The following is a 23299-nucleotide window of genomic DNA, read 5'->3' on the forward strand; positions in this document are numbered from 1 at the left end:
AGGACATTTCTAAATGACCCCAAACTTTTGAACGGTAGTGTATCTACTAGGATTTCTAGGTACATCTCATTACATCATCATAAAATACAGTATGTATCACTTCCACTGTAGTGATTTGTCTCTTTTAGTCTTTATCTCAGACGTACTAGTAACCAGTCATGTAAACATCCAACAAGAACATGTACGATTCATGGAAGTTGATCACATTTTATTTGTAATGTAATACTTGCCAAGAAGAAAAGCTTTTACAGCAGTAACTTTTCTGTAATCACTACTAAGAATTCACCTAAGCTTGAACACTTTAACACTTTAAACATTGATTAATAATAATTTTTCACATTTATAATTCATAGAAAGGAAACCAATGCATTGCCTCCATCTCAAAAGTTCTGTAATTTGCTCATAGACTAAGACTATAGCTAGATAATAATGCATTGGACATCTCAGTAAGTGCTAAACCCAGAGCTGAACCTCATAGATTCTCTTTTTTTTCTCAGTCCTTTCAGCTAAGTAAGTGCTTTTACATTACTGGCAATGTAACTTCTATCTGATATTAGATCAATGATTGGACCATGTGATTGAAGTCCACCCTACTGATTTGCCATAAGGTAAAGAGACATGCAAACTGTGCATCTAGGTTTTGCAGTTCTCTAGAAATGTTGAAACAGTTGATGTCCAAAGGTTCTTCTGCATAGGTCACTGGATTAGGGGGGCAATGAATGTACAAATTCCCTGTAACGATATGGATGAAAAAAGGTGTACGTTTTATAGTTAGAATAAACATTGATATAGAATCGGAATTGCCTTTTTTTCAAATTGCAATTGAAGAGTTGACAGGATTTCCTCACCCAATAATGTTGGGCATGTGAGGGTCTTTGTACAATCCATTGTGAAGGTACCCAAGGGATCTGGCGAACGGTACCATCTTAACTCGATTCTCTGAGTTTTGGGCACTCTGTGCAATTTCATACAGCTTGATAGGAACACAACAAAGGACGAGAGGTGGAAACTTCCTTTTAACTGTATATCATGTTTCCAGGAACCCTTCTTGCTATTGTCATTCAAACCATACATATAATATCACACATGTTGCCTGTGATAAAATAGACAGATGACAACAGATAAATTATTGTTAGTTACAGTAAAAGTATAAGCCACACCTGCTGAGCCATGTGGATAGGCACTACGTGGTCATCCTCTGCATGAAGTATCAGAAGAGGACTCCTCATCCTCTTCAAGCTGTAGAGACATGGTGAAACATCACTTTCATGAACAGTCAACCTCAAACTCTCAGAACAATTCCTGAAACACATTTTGGTTGCAGTGGGTGTAGCAGTTATTTTGATTCGATTTGTTACCGCATATTGCAAACCTGTATTATGATATCAAAATAAAGGATGACAAGTACGGTGAAAAGTTGCATGAACCAAAACAAATTTACAACAAAATGTTTTAGTCTAAATCAAAAATACTTACTTTTCGTCATTAGGGAAGATTATATTGTGTTCTGCCATTGTGTCCAGGAAAAAGTACTCAAAACCTGGGAACTTCCAATAAAACTGAAGACAAAATGCAGTTTAGTACATTAATGAATACAAAATCATGGCGTTTAAAGATGTACTGTATCGCTATGGAGAGGAGGGTATGTGAATCTTACCCAGCCAAACGGATCATGAGCACCCTTCTGTCGAATGTTGGTGTATGCTCCCTCAATGATCACACCATCAACAACAATCCCTGATAAAAGCAAAAATATTCTAAGCATGTAAATATATCAAGTCAGCTTCCATAATGAGTCACGCAAGAAACTTTCATGAAATGAATGTCATTATGCCGATCATGTGTATTGTACTTTAACCAGAGGGTATAAAATACGAAAGTTGAATGGATTCAAGCCTACCATGTTCAATTAGTTTGACTGCAGTATTAGTGGCCACTCTGTACAAAGATGAGGGGGAAAATGGCATTTTACTGCTCATGTTTTATACTCTATCAGAGTAACTGTCAAAATGTTCTGTCATATTTCTAATCATTGATTTGAGTATTTCAATCATAACCATTAGTGAGGGTAGATTAAGTAGAAGTAGTGATAGTGACAGATCCTCTAACTTGAACTCACAACATAAATATCACAAATACTGTATTGTGTATAAGGGGAACAAGCAACAAATGAAACAAGTTAGTGTTGAATCAAACTTTAAACACAGTCCAGTCTCTTGAATGAACAATGCTTACTTTTAAACATAATCATCATTTAAATAATGAGATACCTACCAGTGGACTGACATACACATCTCTCTGGAATGTAAGAGAAAGGCATTACAGGGAAAGTTTAAGTTAATCAATGTAAATTTAATAAAGGTAATATTGTGTCTGCTTATGCAGATGCAGTATTACTTTTGATTTCCTTTGCTTTTATGAAATTTGCCTTACACTTCAATTACATTACATCTGAGATGTGCATTTTATTTGACTGTTAGGCTCTTCATGATTTTAATCGTGGTCATATGATTTAACTGTTATTTGATTTGAATTGAAATCTGAGCATTGTTCATTTAAGAGACCGCTGTGTATAGTTTGAGTAAAAGCAGAATTGTGTGCAACTATGCATTGACATAAGTTATAAATTCCACTCGCTTTTCTCTACAGACTGAACCATCCACCTGGTCACTCACCCAGTGCCAAGGGAGTGTCCCCATAATACCACCAGACTGCTCCCACTGCGGGCTTTTACCCACTGGTACAAGTAGAGGGTGTCAGTGGTTATACCAACTTCAGTGGGCTCTCCGGTGGAGTCCCCAAAACCTGTCAGAGTTTCTTATATCAATGGCTGTACAGTATGCAAATGTACTAGACTAGGTATAGTCCTATCACGTCATGTCTGTGCCTGAGGTAAACTTGATGCAGTTGTATACTGATTTGTAAATTACCACAAGGGGGCAGTCAGTAGCAAAACAACCCCAAGAGGGTAAGGTGAACTTTACTACAGTATTTGGAATTGGGAGCTGGTTATCAGTCTCTATACAGCAAGGTGAAATAACACACCACAAAATGAGGCTAATGCCAGGTTGTCAAGGATATGTGTAATGACATGTTTCAACCGTCTAGTAGAAATAATTAAATTTTAACCAACCTCTGTAGTCCAAAGCCAAAACATGGTAATCCATTGCACTCAGTAGCTGTAGACAAAGGCCAATTACCAGTTTATCATTCACACCATGATGAAGCAACTTTTGTTGTAGTTGTCAGTCACTTACATTTATTACTCCCACACGGTGACTTGCTGCCCTGTTTGAAATAATGTGGACTTTTAGATTCAAAGTGAGAACATTTGAAATATTATTGTGTAGCAATCCATTGTTCTTGCTACCTTGTGCCTCCATTGCCATGGAGATAAATGATGATCGGATTTCCAGCTCCCAAAGAATCTTGGTACCATTCCAAGTCCTTTCCCTGTGCCTCTTTCCACTGACGTTCAGGGACTGTGTGCCTTGAAGATATTGTACAGTGACAACACTTGTAAGGGACTGTATACTGACTTTGATGTATAAAGTTCAATGCAGTCTTTTATAAATCTACACTGTCCAGTGGCAGAGAATGTACTTCAGATGTAAGGTAGGTAGTCTACATTAAACGTAACTCACAATGTAACCTGGAGAAAGGGTTTATGTTAGCCTACTCACCATACGCCCAATGAGATCCCTCGTTCGGATGTAAGGTACATGTTCATTGTGTGGTTAAGAGACAGGTCGGCTGGCTGGCTATGGTCGACGAAGAATGGGACCCTGACTAAAAACAAGGTGAGAATATATACGAATTACTCTGAGTTATTATTCCTAATTTGTCCAGTAATTTGGATAATGCTCATGATTACACTCACCTCTGTGAGAATAAACCAGGTGCTTTATGATGTCAGGAAACAGTGGCATCATGAAAGGCACAGAAACATAAATGACACATACAGCCAGGAGACCTCTTTTGAACCACCACAACAAATGGGGGCTAGGTCTGAGACAGAGAGAAAGACAGAGGGAGAGAGATCTATTTCACTTGCTTTGGCAATGTTAACATATGTTTCCCATGCCAATAAAACCCTTAAATAAAAACATTTAAATTGAATTGAGAGAGAAATTGGATCATTACTTCCCCAAACTCAAGAAAAAAAAGCATAAACATTACAATGACAACTGTTTCATGCTGTCAGCTGACCTTACTGGATATTACCATTGGAGTGCATCTTACGCCAATAATACAGTTGAAGTCGGAAGTTTACATACACCTTAGCCAAATACATGTAAACTCAGTTTTTCACAATTCCTGACATTTAATCCTAGTTAGAGTTCTTTGTCTTAGGTCAGTTAGGATCACCACTTTATTTTAAGAATGTGAAATGTCAGAATAATAGTAGAGAGAATGATTTATTTCAGCTTTTATTTCTTTCATCACATTCCCAGAGGGTCAGAAGTTTACATGCACTCAAATAGTATTTGATAGCATTGCCTTTCAATTGTTTAAATTTGGTCAAAGGTTTCGGGTAGCCTTCCACAAGCTTCCCACAATAAGTTGGGTGAATTTGGGCCCATTCCTCCTGACTGAGCTGGTGTAACTGAGTCAGGATTGTAGGCTTCCTTGCTTGCACACTCTTTTTCAGTTCTGCCCACAAATGTTCTATAGGATTGAGGTCAGGGCTTTGTGATGGCCACTCCAATACCTTGACTTTATTGTCCCAAAACTTTGGAAGTATGCTTGGGGTCATTGTCCATTTGGAAGACCCATTTGCGACAAAGCTTTAACTTCCTGATTGATGTCTTGAGATGTTGCTTCAATATATCCACATCATTTTCCATCCTCATGATGCTATCTATTTTGTGAAGTGCACCAGTCCCTCCTGCAGCAAAGCACCACCACAACATGATGCTTCCACCCCCGTGCTTCACGGTTGGGATGGTGCTTGCAAACCTCCTCCTTTTCCTCCAAACATAACGATGGTCATTATGGCCAAACAGTTCCATTTTTGTTTTATCAGATCAGAGGACATTTCTCCAAAAAGTATGATCTTTGTCCCCATGTGCAGTTGCAAACCGTAGTCTGGCTTTTTTATGGCGGTTTTGGAGCAGTGGCGTCTTTCTTGCTGAGCGGCCTTTCAGGTTATGTCGATATAGGACTTGGTTTTACTGTGGATATAGATACTTTAGTACCTGTTTCCTCCAGCATCTTCACAAGGTCGTTTGCTGTTGTTCTGGGATTGATTTGCACTTTTCGCACCAAAGTACGTTCATCTCTTGGAGACAGAACGCGTCTCCTTCCTGAGCGGTGTGTGTTTATACTGGCATACTATTGTTTGTACAGATGAACGTGGTACCTTCAGGCGTTTGGAAATTACTCTCAAGGATGAACCAGACTTGTGGAGGTCTACAATTATTTTGCTGAGCTCTTGGCTGATTTCTTTTGATTTTCCCATGATGTCAAGCAAAGAGGCACTGAGTTTGAAGGTAGGCCTTGAAATACATCCACAGGTACACCTCCAATTGACTCAAATGATGTCAATTAGCCTATCAGAAGCTTCTAAAGCCATGACCTCATTTTCTGGAATTTTCCAAGCTGTTTAAAGGCACAGTCAACTTAGTGTATGTTAACTTCTGACCCACTGGAATTGTGATACAGTGAGTTATGAGTGAAATAATCTGTCTGTAAACATTTGTTGGAAAAATGACCTTTGTCATGCACAAAGTAGATGTCCTAACCGACTTGCCAAAACTATAGTTTGTTAACAAGAAATTTGGGGACCGGTTGAGAAACGAGTTTAAATGACTCCAACCTAAGTGTATGTAAACTTCCAACTTCAACTGTAGGCCTATTTACTATTCTAGACTCATTGACTCTAGTCTCGACTAGACTAGACGGGATGATCATTTTAAGCAGTGCTAGTGTGAGGCACAGCCTACCAACTCACCTCGGGTGCGCACTCAATGACACCTTAGTTGTATTTCCATCAGTCTTCTGCTCCACGGAATCATGGTCACCGGTCCTCTTCCTCATCCTGAGACGTTTACTAACCGAGCCACCAGTCCTCTGCATCTGTAATACAGCTGTTATGTTCTGATCTAGATTGACATCCAGGCTATGTGACTAACTACTTTATGGCCAACCTTTTTGTACTTTTTTTGTCTACCGCCGAGGCTCTATGGGTGAAAGTCCAGTAGTCCCACACTGTTGATAAGGAAATTAGGGAGGAGTTAAGCAGGTTTAAGGTAACCTAGAGTTACCTGTGTATGTACAGTTGTGGCCAAAAGTTTTGAGAATGACACAAATATACATTTTCACAAAGTCTGCTGCCTCAGTTTGTAGAATGGCAATTTGCATATACTCCAGAATGTTATGAAGTGTGATCAGATGAATTGCAAAGTCCCTCTTTACCATGCAAATGAACTGAATCCCCCAAAAACATTTCCACTGCATTTCAGCCCTGCCACAAAAGGACCAGCTGACATCATGTCAGTGATTCTCTCGTTAACACAGGTATGAGTGTTGACGAGGACAAGGCTGGAGATCACTCTGTCATGCTGATTGAGTTCGAATAACAGACTGGAAGCTTCAAAAGGAGGGTGGTGCTTGGAATCATTGTTCTTCCTCTGTCAACCATGGTTACCTAAAAGGAAACACGTGCCGTCATCATTGTTTTGCACAAAAAGGGCTTCACAAGCAAGGATATTGCCTTCAGTAAGATTGCACCTAAATCAACATTTATCAGATCATCAAGAACTTCAAGGAGAGCCGTTCAATTGTTGTGAAGAAGGCTTCAGGGTGCCCAAGAATGTCCAGCAAGCACCAGGACTGTCTCCTAAAGTTGATTCAGCTGCGGGATTGGGGCACCACCAGTACAGAGCTTGCTCAGGAATGGCAGCAGGCAGGTGTGAGTGCATCTGAGGCAAAGACTTTTGGAGGATGGCCTGGTGTCAAGAAGGGCAACAAAGAAGCCACTTCTCTCCTGGAAAAACATCAGGGACAGACTGATATTCTGCAAAAGGTACAGGGATTGGACTGCTGAGGACTGGGGTAAAGTAATTTTCTCTGATGAATCCCCTTTCCGATTGTTTCTGGAAAAAAGCTTGTCCGGAGAAGACAAGGTGAGTGCCACTATCAGTCCTGTGTCATGCCAACAGTAAAGCATCCTGAGACCATGTGTGGGGTTGCTTCTCAGCCAAGGGAGTGGGCTCACTCACAATTTTGCCTAAGAACACAGCCATAAATAAAGAATGAAGAATACCAACACATCCTCCGAGTGCAAATTCTCCCAACCATCCAGGAACAGTTTGGTGATGAACAATGCCTTTTCCAGGATGATGGAAAGTCTATGGTAAACAATGGTTTGGGAGATTTTGTCTATTTTGTTCTAGGCAAAAGTGATAATTAAGTGGCTCGGGGAGCAAAACATCAATATTTTGGGTCCATGGCCAGAAACTCCCCAGACCCTAATCCCATTGAGAACTTGTGGTCAATCCTCAAGAGGCGGGTGGACAAACAAAACCCCGCAAATTCTGACAAACCCCAAGTATTGATTATGCAAGAATGGGCTGCCATCAGTCAGGATGCGGCCCAGAAGTTAATTGACAGCAGCCATGGCGGATTGCAGATGTCTTGAAAAAGAAGAGTCAACACTGCAAATATTGACTCTTTGCATCAACTTCATATAATTGTCAATAAAAGCCTTTGACACTTGTGAAAGGCTTGTAATTATACTTCAGTATTCCATAGTAACATCTGACAAAAATATCTAAAGACACTGAAGCAGCAAACTTTGTGAAAATTAATATTTGTGTCATTCTCAAAACTTTTGGCCACGACTGTACAAGCCATGAAATAATGCTTCCCGGCCATGAAATAATGCTTTCCTTTATGAATTTACAAATTAGAAATATGTTTGGCAATCATAAGGATAACAGTCTTTCATAGAACCCAATCCCAACGCACAAAGGCATACTTCAGTGTATACAATGGGGACATATAATACCTGTAAGAGGGATCTTTTCACATGGAACATATACAATTCAGTAGGATACCTACAGCGTAGGCCTTTATGAATAAGGAATTTGATATTGGTATGTGTTTTCATGTTTTATGATCACAGCAATACAGCTTTGAGATCCACTGTGCTTCGATGTACAATGGTGTACACTGAGTGTACAAAACATTAGGAACACCTGCTCGTTCTATGACAGACTGGCCAAGTAAATCCAGGTGAAAGCTATGATCCCTTATTGATGTTACCTGTTAAATCCACTTTGATCAGTGTAGATGGGGGGTGTAAACGGGTTAAAGAAGGACTTTTTAAGCCTTGAGACATGGATTGTGTATGTACCATTCAGAGGGTGATTTAAGTGCATTTGAATGTGATATGGTAGTAGGTGCCAGGTGCACTGGTTTGTGTGAAGAACTGCAACACTGCTGGGTTTTTCAGTTTCCCCGAGTGCATCAAAAATGGTCCACCACCCAAAGGACATCCAGCCAACTTGACACAACTGTGGGAAGCATTGGTATAAACATGGGCCAGCAGCCCTGTGAAACGCTTTCGACACCTTGTAGAGTCCATGCCCCTACGAATTGAGGCTGTTCTGAGGGCAAAAATAGGGGTGCAACTCAATATTAGGAAGGTGTGCTTATTGTTTTGTACAGTCAGTGTAAGTTTAGTATTGCCTTTCAACCAATCCAGTGCATTTTTTAAGAAAAATCAACAACACGTCAAAGGATTTAACTACTGGAAACTGAAACAATTGGATCAAACAAAGACCAACAGATCAATCCCACTTTTCAAGCCTGCTGAGGCGTGGTGGTGTGGTAAACACAGTGGTGGAAAAAGTACCCAATTGTCATACTTCAGTAAAAGTAATGATGCCTAAATAGAAAATGACTCAAGTGAAAGTCATCCAGTAAAATACTACTTGATTAAAATCCTAAAAGTATTTGGTTTTGAATATACTTAAGTGTCAAAAGTGAAAGTATAAATCAATTCAAATTCCTTAAATTAAGCAAACCAGATAGCACCGTTTTCTTTCTTTTTTTTTTTCAAATTTACTTACAGATAGCCAGGTGCATACTCCAACACTCAGACATCATTTATAAATGAAGCATTTGTGTTTAGTGAGTCCATCAGATCAGAGGCAGTAGAGATGGCCAGGGATGTTCTATTGATAAGTGCGTGAATGGGACCATTTTCCTGTCCTGAGCATTCAAAATGTAACTAATACTTTTGGGTGTCAGGGAAAATGTATGAATTAAAAATCACAATTTTCTTTCGGAATATTGGTGAAGTAAAAGTAGTCAAAAATATAAATAGTAAAGTACAGATACCGCAAAAAATTGCTTAAGTAGTACTTACTTAAGTACTTTACACCACTGGGTAAACACCACACCACACTCTTCTTCTAGGAGCATGCACGGGGTGGTATGTGTATGTCATATTCTGTGGCCTTGCCATTCCATTTCTTGACTGCCCCTGTAACACAGAAATAAACATGTATATTTTGAACTTGAATAAACGTTCTTGAAATGTTCCGTATTGACTGACCTTCAAGTCTTAAAGTAATGATGGACTGTCATTTCTCTTTGCTTATTTGAGCTGTTCTTGCCGAAATATGGACTTGGTCTTTTACCAAATAGGGCTATCTTCTGTATAATGTCACAACACAACTGATTGGCTCAAACACATTAAGAAGGAAAGAAATTCCACAAATTAACTTTTAAGAAGGCACACCTGTTAATTGAAACGCATTCCAGGTGACTACCTCATGAAGCTGGTTGAGTGAATGCTAAGAGTGTGTAAAGCTGTCAAGGCAAAGGGCTACACTTTTTTGGTTAGTACATGATTCCATATGTGTTATTTCGTAGTTTTGATGTCTTCACTATTATTCTACAATGTAGAAAACAGTAAAAATAAAGAACAACCTTTGAATGAGTAGGTGTTCTAAAACTTTTGACCGGTAATGTAGTCTGGATGCAATCAGGCTTCCGAATATGCATAAGCAATGTAAAGAGATATGGTGAATGAGTGGGGAAATGTACATTCTACACAAATTACTTTGATAAAAACAAAGAAAAATGTGTGTGCCTGAGGGGAAATACACTTTCATACAGCCAGAGATGAACCACTATGGTGACAAATATTTATCATCTAAACCATGTGACCTCTCACCTCACTGTCTGTAGAAGTGTTCTTCCTAACCAGTACCTCAACAGCTCTCTGATTGAGCTCCAACCTCACTGGGTCCTCAGAGGAGATAAAGGCTGGGAAGAGATAGAGGGATGGAAGAATCAGTCATTCGACAAGTCAGTTAAATAAAGAGAGCATTGATAAGCTAAAATGTCCATCTCCCATCCATGGAGAGACCTACTATATATACTGTATTTTACCATCAAGAGGTCTCGGAGGAAGCGAGGTGGGGTGGCTTGGCTCATCTCCTGGTCAGTAGGGGTGAGCGAATCATCACTGGTTCATACACACACAGGACAGGGACATAGAGCCTAGTTAATACAACACTACTACAGAGAGAAATGGCATCTTTTGTAGGCACTAACACTGAAAATAAAGTCTATGGTAAACAAATGTTTGGGAGATTTTGTATGTTTTGTTCTATGAGATAGAATTCATCCGTGTTTTTGTAATCATAAAATGCACATAAAGGCGTCATAATTCATAAAGGTCATGTTAACTGATTGACATTATCTCGTATAACAAAACACATAAGATCTCCTAAACCTGTGTTAACCTCAGACCTCATTTTCAGCATTTATCCCAAAATAATCTTCTTTCCCAATAGAAATGACTGAACAAACCAGAGGTAAATTATTTCAGTTTTTTAAGATTACAAACTGGCGAGCTCTATACCATGCCTTCTTAATTGCCCACGGGAAGATTAAATAGGTTGTAGTGATTTGAATGGGAATCTAAAGCTTCAGTCTCATAGACAACATCATGTTAATACATGTAGTGCGTAACAAGAGGTATTACAGAGTGTTAGGGGTTTGAGTATGATAATGCTATCTCTTATCTATCCAGCTCTGAATCTGGGTCAGCTCCTGATTTTTGGGCCAGTGAAGCAGCCTGGGATGGTACAACCTGAGCGGATACAGTCTGCCCAATCTGTCATCAAGCGGCTCCGTTTCTTCATCAGCCAGTGATCATACTTGAGAGCAGCTCCTTTTGTCTCCTCATCCTGAGGGAAAGAAACACTGAACACACACCCTTCCCTGTGTCCTACACAGGACTCATAACAAGGCAGCCATAGCCTACTGTAGGGGTGCACCTCAACAGTCTACAGTGGCTTCCTCTATCTCATTTGGGTATTTGTTTTCACCCGTCCAGTTCATTCAGATGAATATGAGCAGAGAACAGAACAGAATGACAGTGAGCCACTTCAGACTATTGAGATGCACCCAAAACCTTGGGTAAGGTGCCACACTGAACCTCGAATTTCAGCTTGGCTCCATTGAGGTCCATGCAGGAGTGGAGACACTCCCCCACCACCATGCCCCTCACATGCACTACGCTGCTATCCAGGTGGCTCTGCATCTCTCCCAGCATGAACTGTAGCAGTTCTGACAGAGGAAAGGATAGAAGGGTCGTGATCATGAAGCACCAAACAGGAGAAAATAGTCTTCAACAAGACGGAACTACATGGACACTTCCCATAACAAAATGTTAAGGATTTTTGTTGTTGTTCATTTCTCAAATGAACACAACCCGGAGGTGGACAGGTCAGAAATAATGTGAACAGCTTTGATCGTGTGACACAGTACTGTGTCGTAGTGTATCCGAGCGTAGCTCCTGTAGCCCTGTACACACAGCAGCAGAGCCCGTCTCACATACAGCTGCTGCTCCAGAGTGGATTGGGTGATGACAAACCGTGCCTTTTTGTCCTTCAACACCAGGTTCCCCATGATCCTGGACCTCTGTTGGGCCTAGAGGAAAAATAACACTTTTACATTATGAGAGAAAGAGATTGGACAAAGACGCAGACAGTTTGACACCTTTTTATAACATCTACCCATCCCCTTCCCTTACCTGTTGACAGCCTGCACCTGCCCAGTGATCACACTCTCCAGCCAGCACTCCAGGACCTTCTCCAGAAGCTTCCAGCACACAATCTGCCACACCATGTCTGAGTGAGTGCAGGAGGAGAAGCGAGGTGCCAGTACCTCAAACACTAACCCTGCAGAAAGAGACACAAAATTATGTAGCTCTTTTGATGAATGGACAAGTGCAGCAGTTGACAATCATCAATGCAGGAGAAACACATATTGAATGCAGCCTTGCTTACCACTGTGTCCCTGAACACAAGCCTTCCCCAGTGCATGGGCCACAAAAGTCAGGAAGCAGTCTTTTCCATCGGGTAACAACACAGTGTATTCACAGTGAGTGACACACAATAACATACATGTTGGATGTAGACAGTTAAAGTTAAAACAACCATAAGTAGGCCCTTAATCAGAATTTACTATACTGCATTAAATAATTACTATCTTCTGCATACAAACAAACCTCTGAGCTTGACTGACAGGTTCTCTCCAGTGCAGTCTAAGGATGTTTATAAAAGCCAAGTATAACCAATGTTTTTTCCCCCATATAAACATGTATCGTTCTTGTATCATATCTACATACGTATCGGGTCGTCCTGAAAAGGAAAGATAACCCCCCCAGTGGATATTTAGTGTTTATAATGTATTTTATGTTTTAACATCAGTTGCGCAAAAAAAAAACTGTTACATGACATACCTTGTGTAAGAGCCCACCAACACCATGCTAATCTGTGAAGAAAAAAACTACAAGCAAAAATTTGCCTTGCATGGCAACATGTTGTAAAAACTGTTCTGTTGATATTATCCTACCATGACGGTTAACAGTTATGCCACTGATATGACAGTAATATCACTAGCTAGCTATTACTGTTGGTTGCATGCCAGCAAAGCCACTACACAACACTAAATAATAATTGCACTTAATTGCACTGTAACAGTGACAAAAGGTGCCTACAAACTGTTAGAGCCTACATACAGCTGTCCCAACAGCAGAGCTTTCTTTTCAGCTCCATGGAGTGAATCCTTACCACCGCTACACCTGGCTATCAGCGGAGCCTTGTCTGGCAGCAAAACAGTTCAGCCTCCTTTACTGCTTAAAAAAACACAGCTGATATGGCTGACTTGCTTAAACAAATGTGGTTTCTAATGTACAAACTATGGTATAAGGGAACAATGAGTGGATCAGAGGCAATCCACAATGTTGATTAAGACATTAATGAGTGAGCTAGGATGGACGTAGTCAATATAACAATTTGTTCAGAACTTTTGAAATGTACAGTGACAGAATTCAGAACATGGGCCATTCTTATAGTATTCTCTCTGTACACCAAGTCAGAACCGTAGGATAGAAAAAGGGGGCATATAAGCAGACAAGAAAAGCACTTACATTCAATGATTCAATTTCTCTAAAACAGCCTATAGGCTACATGTGCACCACTAAGTCAGGACAGTAGGCTAAGTTATGAGGGGGAAAGGGACAAAATTGTTATGGTGAGAGGAACACTAACAGTTTACTACACAACATACACTTAGTATTACTTTCTACGCTACTGTATACATATCTCCCTGGCATATTACATAATTTATGCAGCAGCAGCAGCATACAATACATTTTTCTAGTTTGTTGTGCTTTGCACATTTGAATAGGAAGGTGGCGCGGCGGTCATCAAAGTCTGGAATTCTCTGGATTTATGGTGCTCTCAAGACAACTGGGAACTCGAAAAAAACAAGTTTTAATCATGAGGTCATGGATCTTCAGGTCAGAGCTCTAGAAAGAGGCCCGAATTCCCAACTTGGAATTATCTTGCCCATTGTGTGTTGCGAGTAAATGTTTATCCTTTTAAGCTTGGGAAAGAGACCCTTAAACCCAGACTTGGACCACACGCCCTCTCCACTGAATAGCAGGCTAGTGATTGCTTTGCAAAGCTTGCAGTTAGCCACTGATCCCTTCCAAATCAGCAGCAGTCTAAGGCAGTGCATTGCTCATTTGCGGCGTCACTACAGCCAGGGGTTTGATCCCAGGCTGTGTCACAACTGGCCGTGACGGAGTCCCATAGGACGGCGCACAATTGTCCGGGTTTGGCCGGAGGGGCTTTACTTGGCTCATTGTGCTCTAGCAAGCAACTCCTTGTGGTGGGCCGGGTGCATGCAGGGAAGGTGTTGCTAATGTTTTGTACACTCAGTGTATAATGTTGGGTTTAGGCCTATGTCTATGATTTACTACTACCGTAACCAGTTTTTTTTACTACTACCGTAACCTTTTTATGCCAGTAAAAGTACATGTCGGATATAAAAATATCATGACATTTTCCAAATGTCCACAAAACAAGATATGCTAGACAAGGTACTGTAGGATGTTTTTGTGTGGGTGGTAAACGCTTTTATCCACAAATATTGATATAACATTATCATATCTAAGTAAACTTGAAGTGACGTGATGACATGTTGTCTGGTACCACTATGCCTCGTTGGAAACCATGCAGTTTATTAGGCTACAGATGAAATAAGTTAGGAACTTCACAGGATGGTGAAAGTGCAAGGTGATGCTCCTTTCCAACAAATATTGAGGGTCTAATGCTGTATTCAACTGGGAACTCTGGAGAAAAACAAGGTCAAATCATGACATCAGTGATCTTCACGTAGGAAAGTCAGAGCTCTAGAAAGATGCCAGAGTTTCCGACTTGGAATTTCGAGTTGGGTGACCATTCAGAAAGATTTTTCCCAGTCGGAACTAGTTTTTTTGCAAGTTCCCAGTTGTCTTAAAAGCACTGAAGTTGGAAGTATCCCAGTTTTTTGGAACGCAACATTTTTCTGGTGACATGATGATCACTGTTTGGCTGGCAATTATTTTTATTTATTCAATCTCTCTTTTTAGTCCATAATAATATAATTTTGTAGACTATACGTGCACTCTATCCAACAGTGCGCAGATGTAGCCTATATGCGCTCTGTTGGCTAGAGTTTAAAATGCAATGGAAACTAATGTAAATTGCATTGTCTATTCAGGTACATGGGAACTTAACCTCAAAATGTATTTTATGTGCACTACGTCATCACTCCCTTACAAAAATGTACCACGGTACTACTATGGTATTTTCATTCATACAATGCTACTAATATGGTACTTTCACTTACAGTGCATTCGGAAAGTATTCAGACTACTTCCCTTTTTCCACATTTTGTTACGTTACAGCCTTACTCTAAAATTGATTCAGTAAATCTATACACAATACCCTATAATGACAAAGTGAAAATAGGTTTTTAGAATTTTTTGCAAATGTATTAAAAATAAAGAACATAAATACCTTATTTATGTAAGTATTCAGACCATTTGCTATAAGACTCGAAATTGAGCTCAGGTGCATCCTGTTTCCATTGATCATCCTTGAGATGTGCCTACAACTTAATTGGAATTGTCTGTAGAGCTCCGAGACAGGACTGTAATCGAGGCACAGATCTGGGGAAGGGTACTAAAAAATGTCTGCAGCATTGAAGTTCCACAAGAACACAGTGGCCTCCATCATTCTTTAATTGAAGAAGTTTGGAACCACCAAGACTCTTCCTAGACCTGGCAGCCCAGGCCAAACTGAGCAATCGGGGAAGGGCCTTGGTCAGGAAGGTGGCCAAGAACCCGATGGTCACTCTGACAGAGCTCCAGAGTTCCTCTGTGGAGATGGGAGAACCTTACCTCAAGGACAACCATGTCTGCAGCACTCCACCAATGAGGCCTTTATGGTAGAGTGGCCAGATGGAAGCCACACTTCAGAAACAAGATTCGCTGGTCTGATGAAACCAAGATTGAACTCTCTGGCCTGAATGCCAAGCGTCACGTCTGAAGGAAACCCTACGGTGGAGTATGGGGGTGGCAGTATCATGCTGTGGGGATGTTTTTCAGCGACAGTGACTGGGAGACTAGTCAGGATCAAGGGAAAGATGAACGTTGATGAATCCTTGATGAAAACCTGCTGGGGCAAAGGTTCACCTTCCAACAAGACAACAACCCTAAGCACACAGCCAAGACAATGCAGGAGTGGCTTCGGGACAAGTCTCTGAATGTCCTTGAGTGGCCCACCCAGAGCCCGGACTTGAACCTGATTGAACATCTTTGGAGAGAACCTGAAAATAACTGTGCAGCGACACTCCCCATCCAACCTGACAGAGCTTGAGAGGATCTGCAGAGAAGAATGGGAGAAACTCCCCAAATACAGGTCTACCAAGCTTGTACCATCATACCCAAGAAGACTCAAAGATGTAATCGATGCCAAAGGTGCTTCAACAAAATACTGAGTAAAGGTTCTGAATATTTTTTGTTTTTACTAATTTGCTAAAATGTCTAAACCTGTTTTTGCTTTGTCATTATGGGGTATTGTGTGTAGATTGATGAGGAAATAAACAATTTAATCAATTTTAGAATAAGGCTGTAGCGTAACAAATTGTGGAAAAAGTGAAGAGGTCTGAATACTTTCCGAATGCACTGTACTTCCTGAATTACCATGGTATAGATAGATGTGGATCATGGAAATACCATGGTTTTTAACCTGCATTATACATTCTACCATAGTAATGCAGAATTATGATAAATGCTGCAAATAATTATCATATAGTTGTCACGCCCTGACCTTAGATATCTCTGTTTTTCTATATATTTTGGTTAGGTCAGGGTGTAACTTAGGGTGGGTACTCTAGTTTTTTGTATGTCTAGGGGGTTTTGTATATCTATGTTGGCCTGATATGGTTCCCAATCAGAGACAGCTGTTTATCGTTGTCTCTGATTGGGGATCATATTTAGGTAGCCCTTTTTCCCCTTTTTCTGGTGTGGGATCTTGACTATGTGTAGTTGCCTGTCAGCACTATTATGTATAGCTTCACATTTTGTTTGTTCTTTATTGTTTTGTTTAGTGAGTTTCAGGTTATTAAAATATGTGGAACTCTACACACGCTGCGCCTTGGTCTCATACGACGAATGTGACAATAGTACCATCTTTATTGATTGTGCGTTACCATAGCACAATTGCAGAATCATGTATTCAATGAATGAACCCCTCAAGGTCAAAAGAGGTTGGTTGGTTTTATATTGATGAATTTCTACACCAGTATGGGCAAATTTCTGATAAGGTCAGGCTACTATTGTTGATCTTAGTTAGTCTGTAAAATCAAAGAAAAGGGAAATAGTTGATGTGAAAAATGGGTAATACTTTCTGTATTAATTGTACCATTTTTTTGCTCATGTTTGGGTTCCCGGTCTTGCCATCCTAAAATGTGGGAGATTGTAAGATTCACTACATCACCAAAAGTAGCTGGACACCCCTTCAAATTAATGGATTCGGCTATTTCAGCCACACCCGTTGCTGACAGGTGTATAAAATTGAGCACACAGCCATGCAATCTCCATAGAAACATTGGCAGTAGAATGGCCTTACTGAAGAGTTCAGTGACCTTCAACGTGGCACTGTCATAGGATGCCACCTTTCCAACAAGTCAGTTCGTCAAATTTCTGCCCTGCTAGAGCTGCCCAGGTCAACTGTAACTGTTGTTATTGTGAAGTTGAAACGTATAGGAGTTACAACGGCTCAGTCCTGAAGTAGTAAGCCACACAAGATCACAGAACGGGACCACCGAGTGCTGAAGCGTGTAAAAATGGTCTGTCCTCGGTTGCAACACTCACTGCAGAGTTCCAAACTGCCTCTGGAAACAAAGTCAGCACAATATTTGGGTGTCCATGGCCAAGCAGCTGCACACAAGTCTGAGATCACCATGTGCAATGCCAAGCTTCGGCTGGAGTGGTGTGAAGCTTGCCGCCATTGGACTCCGGAGCAGTAGAAACATGTCCTCTGGATTGATGAATCGCTTCGCCATCTAGCAGTCCGACGGATGCACAAAGTGAGGTCCATATAGAAATGGTTTGTTGAGATCGGTGTGGAAGAACTTGACTGGTCTGCACACAGCCCAGACCTCAACCCCCATCTAACACCTTTGGAATGAATTGAAACGCAGACTGCGAACCAGGCGTAATCGCCCAACATCAGTGCCCGACCTCACAAATGTTCTTGAGGCTGAATGGAAGCAAGTCCCCTTCAGCCATGTTCCAACATCTAGCGGAATGCCTTCCCAGAAGAGTGGAGGTTGTTATAGAAGCAAAAGGGGGACCAACTCCACAGTAATGCCCATGATTTTGGAATGATCTGTTCGACAACCAGGTGTCCACATACTTTTGGTCATGTAGTGTATATGGAAGCCAAATGTTTGGCATTGTGTAATCATTTACAGTATTTAAAGTCAAGGGTGTTGCCCTTGATTCAGGCCCGCAGAGGGAGCCGCTTGCTCTAGTGTTTGCTTCAAGCACTCTCACTCTTGAGCAAACCTGCCTAGTAAGGGTGCGTTCGTAAATTCCCTCAGGATAACTGATTAATTTAACAACACTCAACACTCCTTGAATATGGCCAGTGTCAGTAAACGTCAGCAAAAAAATTAGGAACGGGGGAATCTGATAACTCTCTGAATTTACTAACGCATAGAGCGCACTCTGGCTCTCCAGATTGAATTTAGGAACACACCCAAAGAGAAACATTGTAACTTGGTGTTTTTAGGGATATGTTGAGAATTACATGATGGAAATGTATCTATGAGATAAGATGACAATTTATACCTTTTTACAAGTAGTTTTTTAGTATGTTGGCTATTAAGAATTGTATAAGAGTATAGACAAGTCATGGTAATGTTGCAATACCATAGTATTTTCCTACCATGGTAGTGACCAGAAAAACATGATAGTACCATGGTATTTATTTCATTGTACTACCATGGTACATTCTTGTAAGGGCGCACTGCATTTTATCAGCAACAAGCCATTGTTTTTATAGATTTTAGAATATTCGCATGAAAATCTGTTGCCAATTGGATGGAAGCCTAGCTAATGTGTTGTTTTGTATGTGTTTATATAGAATATAATAGAATCCACTATGATACAAATACTTTACTCTTCTCTATTTTATTATTTTGTCAAAAACCTGAGCCATCAGGTTTTGACCCTAAAGTCAAGGGAAATTGACTCGTTGAAATTGATAGAAAAATAGTCAGCTGATTGAAAAGAGGAACAGAAAGTCATAAAAATACCACCATACAATTGCAGATACATTAGAATGCTGTGTTAACACTTTCACAACCCCTACTAAAACAACCCCCTAAAACAATATGTTGACCATGATTTTTTCTCAAATCACCCTTTTTTTTGTGTGAAAGTGCATAACTTGCAAAATGTAATTCCTGGCAGCCAGGGGCCTTTTACATTATAACCGACTCGCTTGCATAACTAACCTATTTCACAAAGACTGAAGATGAGCATTTAAACAACAGGAGAACGAATCCCCTAAGATAAATCCGTTTTTTTACAAAACCGGCAAGGTAGGCAACATTATCATAACATTAAGATGACATTATTATAACATTAACATATTATTATTCTAACCACTAAAATGTGTAATGTACAGTACCAGTCAAAGGTTTGGATACACCTACTCACTACAGTTTTTCTTTATTTGTACTATTTTCTACATTGTAGAATAATAGTGAAGGTATCAAAACTATGAAATAACACATATGGAATCATGTAGTAACCAAAAAAGTGATAAACAAATCCAAATATATTTTATATTTGAGATTATTCAAAGTAGCCACCCTTTGCTTGATGACAGTTTTGCATACTCTTGGCATTCTCTCAACCAGCTTCATGAGGTGTCACCTGGAATGCATTTCAATTAACAGGTGTGCCTTGTTAAAAGTTAATTTGTGGAATTTATTTTCTTCTTAATCCGTTTGAGCCAATCAGTTGTGTTGTGACAAGGTAGGGGTGGTATACAGAAGATAGCTCTATTTGGTAAAAGACCAAGTCCATATTATGGCAAGAACAGCTCAAATAAGCAAAGAGAAATGACAGTCCGTTACATTAAGACATGAAGGTCAGTCAATGCAGTCGTTTTTTCATGTGCAGACGCAAAGACCACCAAGTGCTGTGATGAAACTGGCTCTCATGAGGACCGCCACAGGAAAGGAAGACCCAGAGTTACCTCTGCTGCAGAGGATAAGTTCATTAGAGTTACCAGCCTCAGAAATTGCAGCACAAATAAATGCTTCACAGAGTTCAAGTAAGACACATCTCAATATCAACTGTTCAGAGGAGACTGCATGAAATCATGCCTTCATGGTCGAATTGCTGCAAAGAACCACTGCAAAGAAATTATCCTTCGGTCTGATGAGTCCAAATTTGAGAGTTTTGGTTCCAACCACTGTGTCTTTGTGAGACACAGAGTGGTGAACGGATTATCTCTGCACGTGTGGTTCCCACCATGAAGCAATGAGGAGGAGGTGTGATGGTGTGGGGGTACTTTGCTTTTGACACTGTTGGTGATTTATTTCGAATTCAAGGCACTTAACCAGCATGGTTACCACAGCATTCTGCAGCAATATACCATCCCATCTGGTTTGCGCTTCGTGGGACTATCATTTGTTTTTCAACAGGACAATGACCCAACACACCTCCAGGTTATGTAAGGGCTATTTGACCAAGAAGGAGAATGATGGAGTGCGGCATCAGGTGACCTGACATTCCAGGTGAAGCTGGTTGAGAGAATGCCAAGTGTGTGCAAGGCTATCATCAAAGGTGTCTACTTTGAAGAATCTAAAATGTATTTTAATTTGTTTAAACATTTTTTGGTTACTACATGATTCTATATGTTATTTCATAGTGTTGATGTCTACACTATTATTCTACAATGTAGAAAATACTAAAAATAAAGAAACTCTTAAATGAGTAGGTCTGTCCAAACTTTGACTGGTACTGTATATGTGTGCATACACTGAGTATACAAAACGTTAAGAACACCTGCTCTTTCCATGACAGACTGACCAGGTGAAAACTATGATCCCTTATTGATGTCACTGGTTAAATCCATTTCAATCAGTGTAGATAAAGGGGGGGGGGGACAGGTTAAAGAAGGATTTTTCAGCTTTGAGACAATTGAGACATGGATTGTGCATGTGTACCATTCAGAGGGTGAATGAGCAAGACAAAATATTTAAGTGCCTTTGAACAGGGTATGGAAGTAGGTGCCAGAAAACGGTTTGTGTCAAGAACTGCTCAACAGTTTCCCATGTGTATCAAGAATGGTCCACCACACAAAAGACATCCAACCAACTTGACACAACTGTGGGAAGCATTGGAGTCAACAAGGGCCAGCATCCCTGTGGAACGCTTTCGACACCTTTTAGAGTCCACGCTCCGATGAATTTAGGCACATCTGAGAGCAAAAGGGGGGAATGCCACTCAATATTCGAAAGGTGTTCCTAATGTTTGGTATACTCAGTGTATTTGTGTTAATGTAATGCAATTTTCTATTTAAAAAAAGGATGTGTTTTGATTGGATTACATTTTCTTTCTATAGATGGAGAGACTCTTTCTTGTGCATGTTCTGTTTACAATGTGCTGGGCTGTGCCTCAAGGTGAGAAGTCTGACCATTTATTCCTAAATCCAAAGCCTAAAGTTTGTCACGCTACAATAGATATATTGTCCCTGTATTTTATTTATTCATGTATCCTTTTTCCAAGACAGAAAGTAGGTGCCAAGGTAGCCTAAAGATCTTGAGAAAAAAGCAATCAGTCTATTTTTAGGTTAGAACAGAATAAACAGTCATTCATGCAATTATTAATGATTGAATTAACTCTCTCAAAAAGTCTTGGTGCCTGACAATACTGTCTCCACATGTCGAATATGATAATTATTCAGATTTAAATGGCCTACATGAGAAATGAACATCAGAGCATGTATTGTACTGTGGGCTCCTGAGTGGTGCAGCGGTCTAAGGAACCGCAACTCAGTGCAAGCGGCATCACTACAGTCCCTGGTTTGAATCCAGGCTGTATCACATCCGGCTGTGATTGGGAGTCCCATAGGGCGGCGCGCAATTGGCCCAGGATTGTCCGGGTTTGGCGGTCATTGTAAATAGGAATTTGTTCTTAACTGACTTGCCTAGTTAAATAAAGGTTCAATAAATATATATAATTTGTTCATCATACAGAGGCTACCAGTATTTACAATGTACTCTCTCTGTCTCATCAGACCTCTCAGGTAAAATGTTCACATTTCCAAAGGAGTCCGACTCTGATCATGTGGGGCTAATACCAAAGGAAGAAAACTATCCTTCTGTGACAGTATGTCTCAGGTAATCAATGTAGTATTCAATACTTCAATATGTGTCTGTATCTAGCGTTAGAAAGCTGTGCAATGCATATTGGCAACAATACTATGGCGTGAGCAGCAGTCAAACGTCTTTGAAATATTTATTTTTCAGTGGTAATTCTTAGTAAATAAGTGGGTAATATTTTTTGTTGTTGCATTTAGTTCATTTCAGCCACAAAATGAATTTCCAAGGCATAGTTAATGTGTGTATTATGAATTTCATAAAGGTATTTCACAGATGTCAAGAGGGCGTTTTCCATCTTTTCCATGGCAACTCCGACAAGCACCAATGACTTTCTGTTGTTCAAAGAGTCCAATGGTGACATGGAGCTACATGTTAGATATGTGGGAAGTACATTCACAGGGCTACCAGATGAGCAGAACATGTGGATGGCTCTGTGTGGGAGCTGGGACTCAGTCACCGGACTCAGTCAGGTTGGATCAATGGGAAGCCAAGTGCAAGGAAGATAGGATACACTGCTGGGAGTGTGCTGAATGGAAAACCCATCATAATCCTAGGTCAGGAGCAGGATTCTTATGGTGGAAATTTTGATAAAGGACAATCGTTTATTGGACAACTCAGTGTTGTTGAGAAATGTTGACTACAATCAAACATCTGAATATGCTTGTGTGTCTATTCACAACTATCCTGCAAATCATCATAAAAAAGTGTTTTTCTAATCAAATCAAGAAACACATTATATTCTTTCCTAAAGCAATATCCTCCAATGAATCTAATAAAATTACACTCTTTATAGTAAATTGTGTATTTCAGTGCAGCCTCATTGCAAGCCCAGTCTGGGGACAGAGGGGATGGCAACATGGTTGGGAACGGTGTGATACATTTTTTAAAGTTGGCACCCGGGTTAAAGGTCGAATTCAGACGTTTTTTAAAGGGCAATTTCTCACGGCAAGAATTTTGCTAGGACTGTCTGGGTGTGGTCTGAGTGGGGAGGGGAAAACTGAAAAGTAGCTTTTATTGGCAGAGAGGTTTG

The 23299-nt window shown here is 40.3% G+C and overlaps 2 protein-coding genes across 2 annotated transcripts; one reads left to right on the forward strand and one right to left on the reverse strand.

The window, feature by feature from the left end:
- Positions 1-191: 191 nt before the first annotated feature.
- LOC112252788 (lysophosphatidylserine lipase ABHD12) lies at positions 192-6185 on the reverse strand. The gene is made up of 13 exons (XM_024424394.2): positions 5954-6185; positions 3881-4008; positions 3684-3789; positions 3371-3490; positions 3258-3288; positions 3134-3179; positions 2676-2805; positions 1901-1938; positions 1658-1737; positions 1477-1559; positions 1161-1239; positions 849-973; positions 192-732 (listed from the first exon to the last, which is right to left on the reverse strand). Exons 1-13 carry the CDS (start codon positions 6076-6078, stop codon positions 705-707), a joined length of 1119 nt encoding a protein of 372 aa, XP_024280162.1. The 5' UTR covers positions 6079-6185; the 3' UTR covers positions 192-704.
- A 13115-nt stretch (positions 6186-19300) lies between these two features.
- LOC112252806 (serum amyloid P-component-like) lies at positions 19301-23066 on the forward strand. The gene is given in 5 exon segments (XM_024424431.2): positions 19301-19473; positions 21510-21567; positions 22185-22287; positions 22532-22737; positions 22740-23066. Coding segments are annotated over 4 exon segments (534 nt in total). The 5' UTR covers positions 19301-19473; the 3' UTR covers positions 22907-23066.
- Positions 23067-23299: the final 233 nt, after the last annotated feature.

This window comes from Oncorhynchus tshawytscha, linkage group LG01 (assembly GCF_018296145.1).
Source record: "Oncorhynchus tshawytscha isolate Ot180627B linkage group LG01, Otsh_v2.0, whole genome shotgun sequence".
Lineage (NCBI taxonomy): Eukaryota > Metazoa > Chordata > Actinopteri > Salmoniformes > Salmonidae > Oncorhynchus > Oncorhynchus tshawytscha.